The sequence below is a fragment of the Panthera leo genome, chromosome D2 (assembly GCF_018350215.1).
Source record: "Panthera leo isolate Ple1 chromosome D2, P.leo_Ple1_pat1.1, whole genome shotgun sequence".
In the NCBI taxonomy this organism is placed as follows: Eukaryota; Metazoa; Chordata; class Mammalia; order Carnivora; family Felidae; genus Panthera; species Panthera leo.
Genome location: NC_056689.1, coordinates 60,247,292 through 60,266,967, shown reverse-complemented (window position 1 = coordinate 60,266,967; position 19,676 = coordinate 60,247,292). Strand labels below are relative to the sequence as shown.

Sequence of the window (19,676 nt, the reverse complement as noted above, 5' to 3'; positions counted from 1 at the left end):
TGCTGGGGTACTGTGTCTGTCTGACCTTCTCTCCCAACTTCACATTCCTTATCTCCAACACGGCAGCAGCGCCAGGCAAGAGGGGGTAAAAAGCTCTTTATTTGAAGCTCCAGGGTGGGGCAGGGCATCCGCCTCTAGCCAGAGGCCTCCACAGTCCAGTTTCCCTACAGTTCATAGTCAGGCCCCCGCCACACAGTCCAGCTGTGACCCATCGGCAGGCAGGTCAGACCTGCAGGTTGACAAAGGGTGCAAAACCAGCCATGTCCTGCAGGAGCACCAGGGCCTGATGCAGCGGCGGCTCCACGTCGATGTCCACGCCGCGCTTCCGCAGGCGGCTCAGGCTGGGCTCGGCCACATGGTGGCAGTGCCGCACCCGCAGCGAGCGCAACGCCGGGCAGTACTCGGCCAAGGTCCTGGGGGAGGAGCTGGGTGAGGCTAGGGGCCAGAAGCTGTTTCGCCCACGGTGGGGGAGCCAGCGAAGCCCCTGCCTCCTTCAAACTCAGAGCATACTTTTTCCCTCCATAAACCTGGATGGGGGGGGGGGGGTTATGAGGGGGTCTGGATGGGGTCATACACCAATGTCTCCAGTGAACTCGGGACTTCCTCCTATCTCTTAAAGGGGGAACCTGCTCCTCAGCTCCGCCCAGGATTTCAAGGTTTTCCCCTTGTTGAAAAGAAGCCTGAGAGTCGACTGTCTGTGACATCCGCTCATGCGTAAATACTGGTTCCAAAAAGTTTTTTAAACTATGGGTTCTCTGGCCTCGGCAATCCTAGAGATCTTTCCTGGTCTGAATGGGGGTGTCGTGGTAGCAGAAAAACCCAGAAACCACAGTTCTGCCTTTTGACAGCTGCACCCCGTCCCTAAACCAGAGGCTAAAAAAGTGATTGCCCTCTTCCCATCCCACCAACCCAAGGCCCAGGCACCTGACGCCGTCGCTTCCGACGCGGAGGCAGCCGGTTAGATCTAGGTGCTCGAGTTCCGGGCAGTTCCGAGCCAACTCCTGGACGGCGGCATCCCCCACATTGGCGTTGACTGCCAGCGAGAGGCTGCGAAGGCCTGCGCCGCGCCTCTGCGCCAGGTATACGATGGCCTCATCCTTGAGCTGACGGCAGGCGGTGAGGTCCAGCTCCTCAAGGGCCGGACAGCGGTCGGCGAGGCCGCGCAGCGCCAGACCGTCTACCCAGTCACAGTGCGCAAGGGAAAGGCGCTGCAGGCGGGGGCAGCCCTCCGCCAGCGCCCCCAGCGCGCGGCGGCTCAGTTGCCCGCAGCCGGCTAGAGCCACGCTCCGCAGCTGCGGATTCCGCGTCAGCACCGGCACCAGATCCTCATCCGACAGCCATTCGTGACACGGTGCTAGGGCCAGCTCCTGCAGCCCCTCAGCGTCCCGCAGCAGCCAGGCCAATGCGGCCCGCGGGATCTGCGGACCCACCTGCGGGCAGGGAGGCGCCTCGACTTTCAGCTGGTCCCGAGGGCGGGGCGGGCGCTGCCTCTCCGCCCCATTAGAGTTATTTCCCGGCAGCAACCTGCCTTCGGAGTTTGCCCCCTGACTCCCAGGAGAGACCCCACGTGCCCTCTGAGTTGATACCCGGTACTCGCCCTTTGAGAGTACTTCCCGAAGGGTGGGTCGCTTCCCGGGAGTTGCTGGACGCGCAGGGGGTCGGGAAGGGTAGACAGCTGGGCTGGGGGCTGGGTTGGAGGCGGGGAGGGGGCGGTACCCGGACGGGGGCGGGGCTCTGGCCCCTGGCTCACCTGAGCGGCGTCGAAGCGGCGCAGGCCAGCCAGGTGCAGCTGCACTAGCGCCCGGAAGGCCCGGCTGACGCGCTGCAGCCGGAGCAGCTGGCGCAGCGGCACCCGGCTCAGGACGTGTGGGAGCAGCACGTCTTCCCAAGGCAGGTCCAGGAGCCTGCGGGTAAAGGGGCGTTGGCGGTGGCGTTCCCGGGCCGCTGTTACCTGCGAGTCCGCCTCTGTTATGCTTCTGCGCCCCGGCTCCTAAGAGCGACCCCCAAACCCGGCCCAGTTCAGCTCCCTTCCCCCAGGTCCTTCTTCCCTCTCTCGGCCCCTCCGGTGCTCGGTACCTGACGGCTCCGGGCTCTTGCTCCCCTCCGGACGGCTCCATCGGTGGCTCCATCGGCGGCCTATTGCGCGTGCGCACTAAGGTCCTCTCGCTTTGGCCTTGGAGCGGCCTCAGCGAACCCGCCTCTTCGGGCTGTAGAGACAGACCGATTCAATCGAGTGTGGTCTCACTGAGGATCCTATCTGAAAGCGTTCCGGATGGATATCAAAACTGAGGGCGGAGCCGACCGGTGGGGTAACATCAGACCTCGCCTTCTCGGCTACAGGGCTTGAGACCTGAAGCTGGAGAACGCGATGGTGCAGCAGAGACTGGCTCTTTTTTCGTCTTGGGCCAGTGGCCGCCGCTGAATGAAGTGGTGATGGGAGGAGCAGGCAAAGCCAAACGCAGAAGGGGCGGAGCCATGACTCCAAGGTTCTGGGCCTATTCTCTGCCCTCTGGTCGCGCTTAGCGACTTTGAAAAATGGGGAGAAACTATCCAGGCTTTTACTGTCTCGTGTGTAGTAGGTGCCCAGTAATTTGTTGAATGAATTGAATGGGCGAAGCTAGAATTTTTCTTCCTTCATCAAGCAAAATTGCCCAAACCCTCATTCCTGGTTAGTTGTCAAGTACAGGGCTGTCCAGCCCCTTCCACTCCCAGAAGATTTGGAAAGGGTTTGCATCTTGAGGGGAGGGGCGTAGAGGGCGCTAAAAAGGACTATCTTCCCAGCTGGGTCCCTTTCTTTTCCCCAGGAGGTCTAGAGTCCTGAGAACAATGAGTGCTCAGCCCAGCCCACCAGGAGTACCGCTTCTGGGCTGACTTGGGGATTAAGCTGTGGGGTTTGGGGCTGGGCCCGCCCTGGGGCAGTGATGCCCCAGAACTCCAGGCTCAGACTCTGGGCCACCCTCTCACCGCGTCCACAGTTCCTGGTTCCAGGGTCCGCTCCGGGGAACCTCCAGAGTAGTGCTTTCCCCATCATCCATTGGTGGGGAGAGTATGAAGGACGCTGAGGGCTACCGCTGTCGCCGAGAGCTGCACCCCAACAGGGCTGCGCTCTCCCTTCGTGCAACCGCTTCACCTGCCTCTGCATAACGAAAACTGCTTCCCATCCATTTTTTCATCAGGGTCGGGCACTTCTGCAAGGTGAGCAGGTCTGTGCTGTTACTCCATTTTAAAGATGGAACCGAGGCCCTTGGAGAGGACGCGCCTTTTCCAGGGTCAAGCGAGTCGCGATAGAGAATTCAGGCATCCTAGTTTTCCCAGAATCCCTTACACAGTCCCCCCACCCCCCACCCTACCCCCCAACGCAGCAAGAAGGGAGAAGCCAGCAGCGGGGAGGGACCAAAGCGAGTTAGCTTGGGTAAGGGACTTGTTTCCTCTTCCTCAGCCTGCTTGGGGAGGGGGGAGATGAGAGGACCGACCTATGCTAAGATAGAGCCTTGTAGGCGCGCACCACCTCGGGCCGCGCGCCTCCTCCTCCTCCCAGCTTTGTTCGCGCCTCTGCGCCTGCGCAGTGCGACAAATCTGGCGCTGTCCCCTTCAGCACCACGAGGAGCCCGCGCCCCCCCCTCCCCGCGGTGAGCCTCGCGCGCCCCCGCCTCGCACGTCCTCGCGCCCCCTGACCGCCTGAACAGACCCCTTGTTCCTTCCGAGGTCACCACCTCCTGCCCTGGCGTTCCCAAGGAGAGCAGTTGCCATAGGAACTCTGGCGGAGCTTTCTTAAAATAGCTGGGCCCCTTTCTACCTTGGCCAAGGGCACAAGGGTTGCCTGTTCCCCACTTCCTCCACTCCAGGCGTCATCCCGTCTAACCTTCTACCCCATATGGGCAGGACACCTAACTCAGGCAGCAAGGAAGTTCTTTTTAAAGTCTGACTAATATCCCTCCTGCTGCATCCTGAGCAAGTGGTCAAGGGTTGGGTCTCCTGGGTCCGAGACTCAGAACCCCTTAGGGTTTGAGGCAGTGTTTCCTAGATCTCTTTTCCATAAGTTGATGGTCTCCTGGATTTAGGGGGCGGGTCCGGTCTACACCCATACGGTGTGCTTGGCGCGGCCGCGTGCTCGTGGGGGCGGGAGCGCGTGTGGCATGTAACAGGTCATGTGGCAACCTCCTAGGGACACGCGTGGGGTCTGGAGCGGGACACGCGTGTGCAACTGGGTCCGGTGTGTGGCTCAGGGGGCGGTGGAGGAAAGGGACGGGGACAGGATTAGGGTGGGGCACGTGAAGGTCTGGCGAACTGAACCGGGGGTTCCATATATCCTCCCCCTCGTCAGGGGCGGGTCTCAGGTTGGCGGGAGAGCCCAGTGGGGACCTAGCGTCGAGAAGGGGGGCTAGCCTCCGGGGCTCAGGGCCCCGGGAGAGGGCGGGGGGTGGGGTGGGTGGGGGGATTATCTCTGCCTGAGCCGCGCGTAGGGGGGAGGAGGAGGGAGTGAGAGGCAGGCGGGCCTGGAGCAAGCGGGAGCAAGCGGGAGCCGCGCTGCCTTCACAGCTGAGCTGGGCCCAGCCTCTTCCCTGCCTTTCCTCGGCCCCAGCTCCAGGCGAGCAGCGGTGAGTACTGAGGCAGCTCCAGTCGGAGCTGCACTGGGGATGCCCTGGGCCCCCACTGAGCTTCAGAAACCTGCCTGGCAGGGTTGCTGCTCCTGACCTCTGCCCCTACCCTGCATTGCCACCAGAGGCCCCTTTACCCCCTTTAAAATCTATCATTCCCTTGAGAGGGAGGAGGGAGAGGGGTCTGGTGGTCTGGTGCAGCCTTCCCACCCAGAGACAGGTGACTGGTGGGGGTTGGGGGAGAGGGTGTGTGTACCTGCTGAAGTATGTGTGAGCATGCATCTGTATTTGTGTGTAACTGTGACCATAGGTTTCTGTGAGTGTCTGATATGCCTGTGTCTGTGTGCATTGGAGAATGAGGGCCTGGGTGTATATTTGGGTATCTCTTTGTGTGTTCTTGTTTGATGACAGTGTGTGTGTAAAATAAGCATGTGCCTTTACATTACACGCATATTTGTTATGACTGTGAGACTGTATGAGGGTGTGTCTTTGAGCAATGTGTGTGTGTGCCTGGGTCTGTGTGCACTGGAGAGTGTTGCCTTTGAATGTGTTTAACTGTGTATACTGATATTGTCTCCTTGTGTGTGTGTGTGTGTGTGTGTGTGTGTGTGTGTGTGTGTGTATGAGCGTGTGTACCTGTATGGAGAAAAAGAATGTCTCTTTCCCATTTGGCATGTATATTTTGGGAGTAGGGGCCTCAGTTCAGGCCTTTCTCCTCCCCTTCACCCTATGTCTTTCAACCCCTCATGGTCCCTCTATAACACCACCCCCCGCCATCTTCCTGCTTTTCCTTCTAGGATGGCTGGGTTCTCTCTCACTGAGTAAGGGGCCTCCATAAGAGAGACTTTGGGGGACCTGTGGATTTATGATGATTATGAATGGCTGACATTCCTGGTCCAGAGTGTGGGGTACCAGCCTTCCCCAGCCCCCATCAGAAGTAGCTCCAAAATGCCACAGGGATTCTGAACTTACTCAACTTCTGAAATAGCTTCCTTTCTCCTCCCAGGGTGATGCTCAGGGCCCCCAGAAGAAGGAAAGGAGCCAGGGGCCTATTAGGGGTATAATTCTTTTCTCCTCAGGCCTCCATGGAAGTAGCCCAAATAGGAGGCCTGATCACCTCCAGGGGTGGGGTCAATGATGCTATATTCCAAGGGTGGGCTAGGCCCCCTGGCACTCAGATGGCCTATCCAGCTTTCCCCTCCCTATCTGTGCTCTCCTGCCCATCCACCTCCCCTGCAGCTCACCCCCTGCTTCCCTTCCTCTCTTGCAGGCCTGTCCGAAGAGCATGCTGCCCCCTCACTCCCCGCCTGGCCTTGCCATCCCTGCCCCCCCAGCCTGACCCCCGGCCCCAGCATGGCCCAAGGTGCCATGCGCTTCTGCTCCGAGGGCGACTGTGCCATCTCCCCACCACGATGCCCGCGCCGCTGGCTCCCCGAAGGCCCAGTGCCACAAAGCCCCCCAGCCAGCATGTATGGCAGCACAGGCTCCCTGCTACGGCGGGTGGCAGGGCCAGGTCCCCGAGGCCGGGAACTGGGACGTGTGACAGCACCCTGTACACCCCTGCGTGGTCCCCCCTCACCCCGTGTTCCTCCTTCACCCTGGTCACCCTCTTCACCCACTGGGCAGCCCCCACCGGGGGCCCGGAGCTCTGTGGTCATATTCCGCTTTGTGGAGAAGGCCAGTGTGAGGCCATTAAATGGGCTACCTGCTCCCGGAGGCTTGAGTCGGAGCTGGGACCTGGGTGGGGTCTCTCCTCCCAGGCCCACTCCAGCCCTTGGGCCTGGCTCCAACCGGAAGTTGCGGCTAGAGGCATCCACATCAGACCCACTCCCAGCCAGAGGAGGCTCAGCTCTGCCTGGTAGCCAGGGCCTTATACATGGGCCACCAGCCCAACCTCAGATTGGGGCAGATGGCCTTTACTCCTCTCTCCCCAATGGGCTGGGGGGACCTTCTGAGCACCTGGCCAAGCTATTCCCAGGACCTGCTGACACTGGACTCCTGAACCAGGTATGCGACCTCCCTTGGGCTCCCTGGAACTCTAGAGCCCCAGAAAAGGGGCAAGGCTTGCCCCTTTGGCAGTCCTGGGCCTGTCAGCTCTTCACTCTAAATTCTTTGATCTGTCCTAAATCTGTCTCTTTCTTGCCCTCTGTGTTTGCCCCTGTGTCTTGGCACCTCTATTATCTGTCCTTGTGTGTTTTTCTTTCTGTCTTTCTGTCCCATGTTCTTGTGTCTTTGTATGTGTGGCTTTATCTCTGGATGCCTGTGTCTATTTCTCCCTTCTTGGCTTAGGGGGACACCTGGTCCTCCCCCCGGGAAGTTTCCTCTCATGCCCAGAGAATTGCTCGAGCCAAATGGGAATTCTTCTATGGCTCCCTGGACCCCCCAAGCTCAGGTAAGGTCCTGGACTGAGACAAGGGGAATAGGGCAGGGTCTTCTCCCCAGCAGCTGAGGCATGGTAGGGGGCCTTCCTTTAAACCTCCCTGAGTCCTTCCTGGGGTCATGAGTTGGCTAATGCCTCTCCAGGCCTCAAACTTTCCATCTGTCTTATGATGGAGGGTTGGGGGGTCACAGCTGGGTTGGGCACCTCGAGGAAGCTAGATAGAAAGGAGGGCATGACAGGATATCAAGGGTCATTCTGCGGAGCAGAAAAGAAGCTGGTCTCCCGCAGGCCCCTCAAAGTTATTCGACAAGAACTTGATTTGAAACGAGCTCCACTGGCACAAGGAACAAGCTGGGTTCATAGCAGGAGGAATGGTGGCTAGACAGTGAAGGAACTTCCTGCCAATATGAGGCAGCGGGGAAGAGCTCCTTCCTAGAACAGAATCAGGACAGGGAGCTGACCAGGATAATCTGCTGACCGGGATGCCTATGCATACTGCAGGTGCTAAGCCCCTGGAGCAGGCCCCCCCATCTCCACCTGGGGTGGGCTCAGGGCAGGGCTCTGGGGTGGCTGTGGGGCGAGCAGCCAAGTACTCCGAGACGGACCTGGACACGGTGCCCCTGAGGTGCTACCGCGAGACCGACATCGATGAGGTGCTGGCTGAGCGGGAAGAGGCTGACTCGGCCATCGAGAGTCAGCCCAGCTCTGAGGGCCCACCTGGCACTGCCCGCCCACCTGCTCCACGTGCCAGCCCATGCCTTGGCCCTTGTCCCAGCCTGGGCAGTGGCGATGAGGACGAGGATGAGGCAGGTGGGGAAGAGGATGTGGACGACGAGGTGTTTGAGGCCTCAGAGGGGGCCCGGTGAGTGCGGGAGTGGGACAGGACAGTGGCTGGCTCCTTTGAGCTGGCCCAGAGGCAGAGCTGGGGGGAGAGGGGCTGGACTAGAGATGAGGGCTGGACCGGGAGGGTCAGGACCAAGCTAGTGGTGCCGACAGGGCGATGCACCTGGAGACCGGACAGAGGCCCGAGGCCTGGCAGAATGCTGGGGACGTGGAGGGTGTTGGCAAGAGCCCATAGGGCAGGGAGTAGCCAGGACAGGGGAGGAAAGGGGTTCTAGTAAAGAACAGGAGGCAGAGTGAGAGGCCAGGGTTCAGATTCAAGCCTGGGGGCACGGGAGCATCAATCTGGATCCTGGCTTCTGGCAGGAGAGTGGGGAGCGTGGGGGCTTTCTTCTCCGTCTCACACCCCACCGCAGCCTTGGAGCCTCATCTTCTCCTAAGATGTTGCCGGAAATAGAAACGGGATGGCAGGAGGGGAGAGGATCAGGGAGGAGGAGAAAGGGAGATTAGCAGGGAGGAAGAGAGGAGAGGGATTGGGTACTGGGGACGGGTAAGGCTGGGGTTCCTCAGGGGCACTGAATAGCTTGGTGAACCTGTGGTGGGGACTCCCTACCCAGATTCCTTAGAGGGCTGGGGACCTGTGAGAAGGAGAGGATAATCCCCTCCACAGAGTGGTATGAGAATTCAATGAAATGCTACCTAAGAACTGTCTTCTGGGCCCCTGATCAGAGACTCTCCCTGCCCCTGCAGGCCAGGCACCCGGATGCCTCACCCTGGGCCTCTCAAGTCGCCCCTGCCCTTTCTGCCTGGGACCAGCCCCTCGGCTGACGGGCCTGACTCTTTCAGTTGTGTGTTTGAAGCCATCTTGGAGTCACACCGGGCCAAGGGCACCTCCTACACCAGCCTCGCCTCCCTGGAGGCCCTGGCCTCACCCGGCCCAACCCAGAGCCCCTTCTTCACCTTTGAGCTGCCTCCCCAACCCCCTGCTCCCCGGCCTGACCCACCTGCTCCCGCCCCACTTGCACCTCTTGAGCCAGATTCTGGTACCAGCTCTGCTGCTGATGGGCCTTGGACACAGAGAGGGGAGGAAGAAGAGGCAGAGGCTGGAGCCAAGCAGGCCCCAGGGAAGGAGCCCCCTAGTCCCTGCCACTCGGAGGACAGCTTTGGGCTGGGGGCGGCACCTCTGGGCAGGTGAGTGATTCCTTTGGTTCCTCAGACTTGAGGCCCCCCCAGAGCCCCAGGAACAGTTGCTTCAAGGGAAAGATCCTGAGTGGGAAGATGCAGTTTATATTCCTGACCCCTGACAGAGTGGTTAGGGAATGCCGATGTTTGTTTTTCCATTTGGAGGACTACTTCCTTTGGCTATGAGGGGGAGCCCCTCACAGCCCACCCCTAGGACCCCCTTGGTCCTAGACCCAGTGACTTGACAAACAATGATTCAGGATTGAATGGGTCCCAAGAGAACACTCTCCTTTCCAGAAAGGCCCTTCCTACCACAGGCAGAGACTTTAACCTACTTAGAATTCTTGTGACCTTACCCCTACCCAGCCTGGAGGCTTCTCCCAAAGATGCAGCCACCAGCCTCTCTCATTGCCTCCCTCCCATGTTGCCTCCCCCCTTCAGTAAGGAGTTTCTCACCCTTCTCCAGGAAGTCCTGTCACCAGTCTAACCTTTCTGCTCTCCCTCTGCCAGCTACCCTCTCAGTCATGGAAGCCATGGCAACAGGAGGGGGTGGCCAGGGAGACAGGGTTGCCTAGCAACCAGGAGTTTCCGGCCTCTGTCTCTGGGGTGACAGGTGGCTTTGCTAGTAGAGCAGCTGGGATGGCGGGAAGGGAAGGGGAGGAGGAGACAGGGGATGAATGGAGTGCACTCTGACCCCCAATCCCCTCTGCTTGTTTGTGGGTGGAAAAAAAAGACCAAGGAGGAAGAGCCTCCTCTCCCTAAAAGGCCAGAAGAAAAAGACATAGGAGTGGGAAGGTGTCCCTGCTGCCCTCAAATCATGGTTTGACCCTCCACTGTTCCTCTCTGGCAGCCTATCTATCCCACTTTTGCCCATATTCTCAGAGATAGAGGACTATGTTCTGACTAGGGCCAGTGTGACAATGGGGAAACTATGCCTATGCCTAAGAGCAAACCTAAGACCTAAGGGCTTTGGGGAAGCAGCAGAAATCCCCACAGCAGAAATATGGATGCTTATTTGAATTTGATGCAGGCCTTCTACAGAGAGATGGTAAGGATGGAATCGGCTGATGGAGGGAACCCATACAGTGTCCTTCTCTGGAGAAAAGAAAAATGCCTTCTCTGTGTCCCAATCTCCCCCACTCTGTCTTCTGGGTTTGGAGGCAGAGGAAGGATCTGGATGGTCCCAGAGGGACTGCCCCACCTCTGAGCTGGTGTTTTACCCTGGCAGTGAACCACCGCTGAGCCAGCTGGTGTCTGACTCGGACTCAGAGCTGGACAGCACAGAGCGGCTGGCCCTGGGAAGCACAGACACCTTGTCCAATGGGCAGAAAGCCGACCTGGAGGCTGCGCAGCGCCTAGCTAAGAGGCTATACCGACTAGACGGCTTCAGGAAGGCTGATGTGGCCCGGCACCTGGGCAAGAAGTAAAGCCATTGGCCGGGATTGATAATACGGGGAGAGGGGATGCATCCTGTGGGCAGCACCTCCACACCCCCTCTATCTAATGCCCCCAGGTCTCTAGGTAACCCCATCTGGCCCCTTGACCCTTTCCCTTGAGACTCCACCTATCTGCCCTGCCCACAGCAATGACTTCAGCAAACTTGTGGCTGGCGAGTACCTCAAGTTCTTTGTCTTCACGGGCATGACTCTGGACCAAGCTCTCAGGTGGGTGTTAAGCCCTTTGAAGGCAGGCCCCATGCTCCAGCCCTGCTTTGCAGCGCCTCAGTTGTGCCTTCTCTGAGCACCTGTGCCTTCCCTAGGCTGCCCTGATGTCATCCTTCCCAGGCTATCAGGGCATGGCTAAAAGCTGGGGCTGCCTGGTTAGGGGACCTTGGGTAGAGGTGACATGCTCCCTCTTTCCCCCTTCCCAGGGTGTTTCTGAAGGAGCTGGCCTTAATGGGTGAGACCCAGGAACGGGAGCGCGTGCTGGCCCACTTCTCCCAGAGATACTTCCAGTGCAATCCAGGAGCCCTGTCCTCAGAGGGTGAGGAAGCCAGGGGGCAGGGCTTTCCCAGCTGGTCACTGAAGCAGATGGGCACAGTGTGTGCGCATAGGAGCATGAGTGTGTATGTAAAAATGAATGCATGCACAGGCTTGCAGGCATGTGAGCATGCGCGTGTGCGGTGCTGACATGGCTACGTGGTTGTGGAACTGAGCATGCGGGCAAGCATTGCTAGGGTCTAGTGTGTGTTGCGAAGAACCAGGTGGCAGGTGTATTTGCATGCCATTGTTCACATACACGTGCAAGACAGCGTTTGGCTTGAGTGTGTATTCTGTTTGGCTGCACTGATCTGCAAACTGTGAGGGGCCCCACTGGCTTTTGTGCATACTCACAGAAGCATGTAGGTGTTGGGGAAGATGTCCCTTTCAGGGATCTGCTGGAAGAGTGAGGTCTTTTGGCTGAAGGAGGTAGGGTTCACTATGGGGTTCAGGACTTATAAAAGTATGATTGTGGGCCAGAGTGGGCTGGGGGTGAACTGGAAGGCTGGGGAAGACAGCTGTGGGAAGAGTCCCTGGGAGGTAGCTGAAGCCGAATGTCAACTTTCCCTAGACGGTGCGCACACGCTGACCTGCGCCCTCATGCTACTCAACACTGATCTCCACGGCCATGTGAGTGAGAGGCTGGCAGGAGGGAACCCCCCAAAAACAGACTGCCTTGAGACTTAAAGGCCTGGGAGCCCAAGGCCCCCCTCACAGGCCTCTGTGCCCTTCCTTAGAACATTGGGAAGCGCATGACCTGTGGAGACTTCATCGGGAACCTGGAGGGCCTCAATGAAGGCGGAGACTTCCCCAGGGAGCTGCTCAAGGTGGGGGCCGGGGGTGGGGGTGGCGGGCTGGGGGGGTGGGGCAGGGTAGAGGTTGCTGGAGGGGAGGGATTGGGACCAATCGGGCAGAGTGGAGGTTGGAGGCTCCTGCTGCTGGAGCCTGGGCTCCCGTGACTCAGCTTGGGAACCGCCCCCTCCCCCAACCCCAACACGCAGGCTACCCGGGAACATGCGCACTCGCGTGCAGTCTTGGCCGCTCAGCGGGGGAGGGGAGACGGCTCTCGAAATCCTGTTTTCTGGCGGCCTTGGACCTTGCATTTGCCTACTTCGGTGCCCCTCCTCCAGTGTTCACTGAGGATAGGAGGGGTTCCAGCACAGGGCAGGCATACTGCTTCCCTCCTTCTCCTCCACCCCCTGCCCCAGGGTGTATGACCACCAAGGCCCTTCTGGTATGTTGCACAGGAGGGACCCGGAGGTAGAGGGGCCCAAGAGGGACAAAGGCTTTTCCAAGGTCTGGAATCCAGTTACCTCCAACTTGGGACTAGATACTGCTCTCCTGACTCCCTTGTTGCCAGGCCCTGCGCCCAGGCGCCCGCACTTGAGGGGTTAGCTACACAGGGGCTAATATGCATGGGAGGAGGAGAGGGCACCCAGGTCTCATGGATTCACTCATTTCCTTGATCCAGTGGTTTTATCCAGGGATGCCTGGACCTATTTGAAACGCCTATGCTTGGCAAAGGGGCTCTGGGCCACCACATACATGTGACGCACAAGAGTGTCCTTGGGCGCGTCTGTGAGCTTGGGGTGTGTGTCGGGCTTCTGAGTTTGGAAATTTATTTGTGTTTGGGGGAGTCCATTGTGAGTTCGGGGTGTCAGAGAGTTGGGGTATATGTTTGAATTGGAATATATGCGCTTTAGGGTGTTGGTAAATCCGGGGATTTGGCTGGGGTTTGTTTGTGCTTACGATTTAGAGAGTGTGTCTGAGCTGGGGTGTAGATTGGGTGTTTCTGTGTATTAGAGTGTACATCTACAAATTGGCTGATTTGTGACATGTATCCATAATCAGGGGTTGTTTATGAGTTAAAGACTAAATTTTGAGGTGCGTATCTGAATTTGTAGTCTCTGTGAGTTGGGGTGAGTGTGAATTGGTGCATCTGGTTAGTTGGGGTGCATATCTGTAAACTGGGGTGTGTGTACGTAAGTGGGGGTATAGTATAGCCTTGAGCATCTGAGCTGTCTTCGGTTGGGCGAGTTGGATGAGGCTGGTGCCATTCCACGGCTGCCTCCATCCTGCGCGGCCCCTACTGCGTGGCCTCTCCTGGCTGGGGGGGGGGGGGGGCAAGAGGACGCGTTCCTACCTCTCCAGCCCCTGGCCCCCCAACCCTGACCAGCCAGGAGGGAGCTGCAGACCCTACAGGGTCAGCCCGCCTTTGCAGCAGCAGGTCTAGGGACTCCCGGTGCCATCCGCAGCATCCCCAGAGCCGCCCACCCTCTGGCACTTGCCCGGGCTGGCCCCCCGAGGCCCCGCCCCCGTGGCTGCGCGTAGCGCCGCGGGGCCCCTGCGCGGTGGGACGCCTCCATTTTGCGCCGTCCCCGCCCCCAGCCCTCGCCCTCCCTCCCCGTCGGCGGCCCCCTCCCTCTCGCGCCCAGCCGCAGAGCCGACAGCGCCGCCGCCGCCGCCGCCGCCGTGCGCTCCGTGCGTCGGTGGGAGCCGGGCCGGGCTCGGGCCGGGCCGGGCCGGGCCGCTCGCGCCGGCTGTCGGGGGAGCCGTCCGCGGGCCGTCCGGGCCGTCCAGGCCGAGGGCGGACGGGGGCATGGCCGGGGGCCGCAGCGCGCCGGCCGGGCCAGCATGATCGGTGTCAACAGCATCCACAGCAGCGCGGGGCGGCTGCGCTCGCGCTCGCTGTGCTCCGTGCGCTACGGGCGCACCCACCGTGGCGCGGAGACCCTGTGCTACGGCTGGCCGCAGCGCTCTCGCAGTCTCAAGCCCGTGCTCTACACCGACCTGGTGGTCAGCCGTCTGCAGAGCCGCAAGAAGAAGAAGGCGGTGAGGGCGTTGGGGCCTTGGCCCACGCCAGGCTGGGGGGCGGTCGAGGGGGTTGTGGAGGGCGGCGTGGCTGAGGGGGCGGCTTGAGGGAGGCACCGAAGGTGGCACGAGCTGGCGGGGGGGGGGGGGGGGGGCATCGGTCAGACCAAGGCGGGAGGCCAGCAGGGACAGAACCCATGGGTAGCCAGGAGTGGGCATGGACTGGAGGGGGAAGGGCACACACCGTCGGATCAGTGTGGATATCTCAAACCAAAGGGTCTTTGGGTCTTCTGCCTGGGAGCATGACATGGGGCTCACCGATGGGGTTTAGGACTTTGGAAGGAAGACATGGTTGTGGGCCAGAGGTGGTCCTTCGAGGGGCCAGGGGATGAACTGGAAGGCTGGAGACAGGTTGGGTCTGGTTGGACACTTCAATCTCCTGGTCAGAGTTGGAGAGAGGATTAGGGTCGGGGTTATGCCGGGCTTGGGCTGGGGATGTGCTGTGAGGGCTTTGTGTGCACAAGGCTGGATTGTGCTGTGTAGGGGGTGGAGGTTGTGGAATGTACCCATCCCTGGACAGGGTGTGCACATGTGGGATGCCTGGCTAGCCGTGCGGCTGAGTGTGACAGTAAGCAGTAAGATAGTCAGAGACTGTGGTATGTTGGTGGTGGAGTGGGGGACTGTGTCCCATCACGGAGAAGGCACCGACGTCACCACTGCACCCAGCTCACGCAGGCAGCATCACACGCCACACGCATAGCCCAACACGCACATGTTGGGGACACACCCACTCACAGACAGGCTGGTGGAATCGCCCCCACAGTGGGAGGTGCTGCTGTGGACGCATGCTGCAGGCCACTCCTGAGAAGAGGGGTCCCCTATACAACTCCTGGAGTCTATTCTCTACTCAGACCATCCCAAGGCCCCCACAGGTCCCCCATGCCAGCTCTACAGAGGGGAAGTGACTGGTCCAGGAGCTCACAAAGAGCTTGGGGTATGCAGGGTTTGGAAGCTGAAACGTCTGCCTTTTAGACTAGTGTTCACTCTCCAGTAACATGAAGGATGTGGGTGGGCAGGGCCCTGGCCCACCCTGGCATTCAACTTGGTGGGGCTCTCTGGGTTGGGGGAGGTGCTCAGCTTGCCCTGGGGTTAGGAGTCATGAGAGTGTGTTCTCTACTAGCCAGGGAGGGAGGTGACAGGGTGAATCCCTGTTGCTGGGCCTCAGTTTCCCCATATGTTCTGTGTGGGTTTATCCTATGGAAATAGGCCAAAGCACATGGTCCGGGAAAGGAGAGCTTCTTGGGAATGCTCTTTTCTATTCCTTCCAGGGCTGTGCTTCTCCCACCCAGGATCTGGGCAGGATGATCCCTAACAATAACAACAGCAAAGATAATAATAGCAGCTGCCATTTATTGTGCATCAGCCATATGCCTGGATGCCCTGTGCCAATTGCCTGCCCTGTGTTACACACCTGTTAGTACGTTTGTTCTCCCCATGGATACTTGCCCAAACTCATGCAGCAAAAGTGACACAGTACCGTCTCCTAATACTCTGTTCCAGAGCCCGTGTTCTTGGTCCTTACACCCTGCTACCCCCATCCCCACCCCCCATTGTCTCCTCCCCTCGAGTTTGGAGGGAGGGCTCTGAGTTCTGGCATTGGGGTACCTAGTTTGCCTCCCTCAGGAGTGACCCATACCTGCCTGATTTGTTCCTCCCTTCCTAGGCCTTGTACAGCTCCATCAAGAATGAAAAGCTGCAGTGGGCCATGTGAGTCCTGGAGCTGTGTGGTGAGGGAGATGGGGTGCAGGGAAGGGGCTGCCTGGAGAGGCTGAGAGCACTGAGGTGGGCCCTGTGAGTCCAGGTTGGATTGTGGGGCAGGGAAGGCGGGTGAGGCCATGAGAGGCACTGAGGCTGCTTCATTTCCTTCTTTGGAGATGGCTGCCTGGACTTGGGGTTCTGTGTCTTTTCTCTAGCTGGGTTGTTATGACAAGCTAGGTTGGGATGGATGGCCACTGTCAGCTGGCCTGGGAGGGGGGATGCTGAAACAGAAAGGGGAGGTCCCTTGCCAACCCAAGCGGGAAGACAGAAGTCTCTGGAGATAGAGCCCCGACCAATAGCGTGAGAGCCTCCTCTCAGGTCCTAGGGAGTCCAGAGCATCACAGAACAAGGGACCACATTGTCTACTCTTGGCCAGGAAACAGATTCAGAGTAAGTCTTAGAGGAGTCCAGTGTAAGGGAGGAGGTCCAGTTTAATGTTGGGCCCCCCAGTCTGAGGGTAGAGCCTCATCTAAACAGTCAGTAGGTCACTCATACTTGCTGGTGTCTGCTGAGAGTTCAGTCACAGATCAGGTCGGTTGGGAGCTCCCAGTCTGCAGGAAAAGACCTCAGAGGAGGCAGAGCTCAGCACTGGGATGCAGATTGGAACTTGGGGCAAGCCTTGAAGGAAGGGAAGCATTTGGAGAGAGAGAAGTTGGTATTTGGGAGGCAAATATGTGGTGGCTGAAATGAGCGTGGGTTGGGGATACCAAGAGGAGGCAGGCCTAGCTGGCTGGAGAGTGGAAGGAGAAAGAGGCAGTATGGGCAGGGATGTAGCATAGGCCTCACGCAGGCGGAAACAGGGAGCTACTGCAGGTTTTTGATCGATGGAGTGACAGGATAGAACCGGATTCTTTAGATGGTACCTAACAGAGCCTGTGGACCAGGAGGTACTAGGTGACCACTAGGAAGCCACTTCTGCCACCACGTAGCCAACAAACTATGAGCAAAACATGCTGCTGGGTATAGTTGGGACAGCCGAGTCAGACATGTCTGCCCCAGTGGAGAAGGGTGTGAGGGCCGGTGTGCAAGTGCAGAAACAGAGGATGGGGAGGAAGGGACAGACATGGCCCTACCCTTGGGAGCTCTAACCTGAGCAAGGAGATACGCTGCCCGGAGGAGCCCTCATCTGAGCAGGGGGGTCACAGCTACCCCTGGGGAGATCTGGTGCGAGGCGGGAAACAAGGCTCCAGGAGCCTCAGGTGGAGGGGAGCCACACCCTGTGAGAGGGGCAGTTCCCCCATTCCCTCCACAGACAAGAGGGCGCTTTCCTGGGTGGGCAGAGGCCAGGACTGAAGCGGGGGTTGTGGCTGCAAGGCCAGCCCCCTCTGAGGTGATCACACCTGCAGAGACGAGGAGGAGCTGAGACGCTCTCTGTCTGAGTTGGCCGACCCCAACCCCAAGGTCATCAAGCGGGTCAGCGGGGGCAGTGGCAGCGGCTCCAGCCCTTTCCTGGACCTGACTCCTGAACCCGGGGCTGCAGTCTACAAGCACGGGGCCCTGGTGCGAAAGGTGCACGCAGACCCTGACTGCAGGAAGAGTACGTGGCTGGGTGGGGAGGGTCTGGGGGATGGAGGGGAGGGGGCCTGTCTCAGGCCCCCTGACCTGTCTTCCTTCCCCCCAGCACCTCGGGGCAAGCGGGGCTGGAAGAGCTTCCACGGGATCCTCAAGGGCATGATCCTCTACCTGCAGAAGGTGCGGGGCCAGCCCGAGGGGTTGGGGCTGAGCTGGCTCAGGGGAGTGTGGGTGGGCTGGGCCAGGCTGGGGTGGGACCATGGCCAGGACAACATGGGCACCCCTGCAGGAGGAGTACCAGCCTGGGAAGGCCCTATCAGAGGCAGAGCTAAAGAATGCCATCAGCATCCACCACGCGCTGGCCACACGTGCCAGCGACTACAGCAAGAGGCCCCATGTCTTCTACCTGCGCACAGCTGATTGGCGGGTCTTCCTCTTTCAGGCCCCGTGAGTGCCCTCTTCCTGCCCATCCTGGACCCCTTTGCCCCACTCCTACCTTGCTCCCCTCCCTTGTCCCTGGATTACCTCCTTGCTTCCCAGGCCGCACCCTGAGCCAGGACAGGCATCCCTGGACAGGAAACCTGGGGCCAGGTCCTAAGTGGTGGTGTTGTCTCCCCAGGAGCCTGGAGCAGATGCAGTCCTGGATCACTCGCATCAATGTGGTGGCTGCCATGTTCTCTGCACCCCCCTTCCCAGCTGCTGTTAGCTCCCAGAGGAAGTTCAGCCGCCCTCTGCTGCCCAGCGCTGCCACCCGCCTCTCCCAGGTACCCCCAGCTCTGTCCACCTGGTGCCAGTGGGATGGAGTGTGGCAGGCCCAGGCCGACTGCACTCAGGGCTGCCCTGTGTGATCATGTAGATGTCACTGCACCAGGACACTAGCCATGGGGGGTGAGTGAAGGCTGAAATCCAGTCTCCACTGTACTTGCCAAGGTGTTAACCTAGATATGGTGCTTTGCTCATCCAAAGGCAGGGGCACCTTTCTAAAAAAGCTTGCACAAAGGCACTATATGTGCTCGAGTGACCCTGACCAACACTCCCCCTGGCCCCTAGGAGGAGCAGGTGCGGACCCATGAGGCCAAGCTGAAGGCCATGGCAAGTGAGTTGCGAGAGCACCGGGCTGCGCAACTGGGCAGGAAGGCCCGAGGCAAGGAGGCTGAGGAGCAGCGGCAGAAGGAGGCCTACCTGGAGTTTGAGGTGAACCTCCCTGCCCTGGCACCTCTTTGGCTCCTTTCTTCGTCAGTGGGGTCTCACTGTTGCCACATACAGGCTCAGGCTAGTGGTTAAGGGCACGGACTTTAGTAGGAGAGTGGGACCAGCTGGGTGACGTTCGGCAGGTTGCCTAACCCCTCTGAGCCTGTTTCCACGTCTGTGGGCCAGGGAGGACGTTCTTTACCCGCTAGGGTAATGAAGGGAGCTGAGGTCTGTCAAGGGCTCAGTTTTTCCCAACTCTGGTTCAGGCCTAACAAGTATTAGATGTCATAATATGCAGTCTCGAGAGAGCCCAGAGAGGGTAGCTAGCTTCCGAGGGGATCGTGTCATAGTCCCTGGGGGCTCTGGGGGCCTCAGAGTTGGGCAAGAACCTGTTGTCTCCTAGCCTTTTTTGGCATCCCTCCTTGGTCCAGATTGGGGTGAGATGGGCAGAGGGTGGAGAGCAGGCTCACAGCCCCTGCCCCTCTGCTTCAGAAATCCCGCTATGGCACATACGCAGCGCTGCTTCGGGTCAAGCTGAAGGCGGGCAGTGAAGAGCTGGATGCAGTAGAGGCAGCACTGACCCAGGCCGGGAGCACAGAGGATGGACTCCCTCCACCTCACTCCAGTCCCTCCCTGCAGCCCAACCCTGCCAGCCAGCCCCGGGCTCAGTGTCATGGCTCAGAGCCTCGTGGAGGGGTGATCAGTGGGCGGTGGAAGCTCTGAGTTGAGGGTAGGAGCGTGGGGGTTTGGCGCCCACTGGGCACCTGCATGACATAGCCTTGCCTGAGCCCGGGCCGGCCTCGGGCCGCCCACGAGGGGCCCCCGGCCCAGGGCCCGACCGCGCCGGACGCGGTGTCCGGGGCAGCGCAGGGCTAGGGCGTGGGCCTTGGGAGTCTAGGCCAGGGGCCCCTCTGAGACCCCCATTTTGTGATAATGTTTTGCACTTTTTCGTACGGGGGCTGGGGTGGGAGGGGCCAGGGCCCCTTGGACTTTTGATGCTTTTTTTTTTTTTTTTTTTTTTTGGGTGGGGGGAGGCCTGACATTTCTGCTTTCTGCTGAGACCACCCACACCCAACACCAGCAATCCCCCCTCCATCCTGGGGCCTGGCTCAGATAGAGGCCAGGAGTTGGGGCTGAGCTGGTTTTCCCTCCTTCCTCCCTGAGGCTCACCCTCTCTCGTTCCAGAGGTGGAGGAAGGGTATCCATGCCTAGGCCCCCATACGGTCTGGGGGCAGCATGGCCTTGCTTTCCCTCCTTCAGTGGGCCCTGCCCTTTGTACAGCCTCTAATCCCATTAAAACTGCTCTGGACTTGCTGGCTGGGCCTCCTTCTCCATTCTCCAGTACCTGGCTTGGGTAGGCAGCTG

At 59.6% G+C, this 19,676-nt stretch overlaps 2 protein-coding genes across 6 annotated transcripts; one reads left to right on the top strand and one right to left on the bottom strand.

Moving 5' to 3' along the window:
• Window positions 1-76: 76 nt before the first annotated feature.
• On the bottom strand, window positions 77-9,539 carry FBXL15 (F-box and leucine rich repeat protein 15). 2 transcript variants are annotated; one of them, XM_042909391.1, is made up of 5 exons: window positions 9,457-9,539; window positions 2,077-2,207; window positions 1,751-1,904; window positions 925-1,430; window positions 77-413 (listed from the first exon to the last, which is right to left on the bottom strand). In XM_042909391.1, the coding sequence occupies exons 2-5, from the start codon at window positions 2,127-2,129 to the stop codon at window positions 224-226; spliced, it is 903 nt and encodes a 300-aa protein (XP_042765325.1). In that variant the 5' UTR covers window positions 2,130-2,207; window positions 9,457-9,539; the 3' UTR covers window positions 77-223. The 2 variants fall into 2 exon arrangements, with proteins under 2 accessions (XP_042765325.1, XP_042765326.1); XM_042909392.1 differs by lacking the exon at window positions 9,457-9,539 and adding an exon at window positions 2,965-3,020.
• PSD (pleckstrin and Sec7 domain containing) lies at window positions 3,099-19,625 on the top strand. 4 transcript variants are annotated; one of them, XM_042909384.1, is made up of 18 exons: window positions 3,099-3,195; window positions 4,540-4,598; window positions 5,869-6,605; window positions 6,888-6,990; window positions 7,480-7,840; window positions 8,569-9,009; window positions 10,229-10,423; window positions 10,584-10,664; window positions 10,871-10,983; window positions 11,551-11,609; window positions 11,717-11,806; window positions 15,514-15,557; window positions 16,955-17,145; window positions 17,230-17,300; window positions 17,410-17,567; window positions 17,740-17,884; window positions 18,171-18,314; window positions 18,804-19,625. In XM_042909384.1, the coding sequence occupies exons 3-18, from the start codon at window positions 5,952-5,954 to the stop codon at window positions 19,032-19,034; spliced, it is 3,081 nt and encodes a 1,026-aa protein (XP_042765318.1). In that variant the 5' UTR covers window positions 3,099-3,195; window positions 4,540-4,598; window positions 5,869-5,951; the 3' UTR covers window positions 19,035-19,625. The 4 variants fall into 4 exon arrangements, with proteins under 4 accessions (XP_042765318.1, XP_042765319.1, XP_042765320.1 ...); XM_042909385.1 differs by lacking the exon at window positions 4,540-4,598; XM_042909386.1 differs by lacking the exons at window positions 3,099-3,195; window positions 4,540-4,598 and adding an exon at window positions 4,847-5,656.
• Window positions 19,626-19,676: the final 51 nt, after the last annotated feature.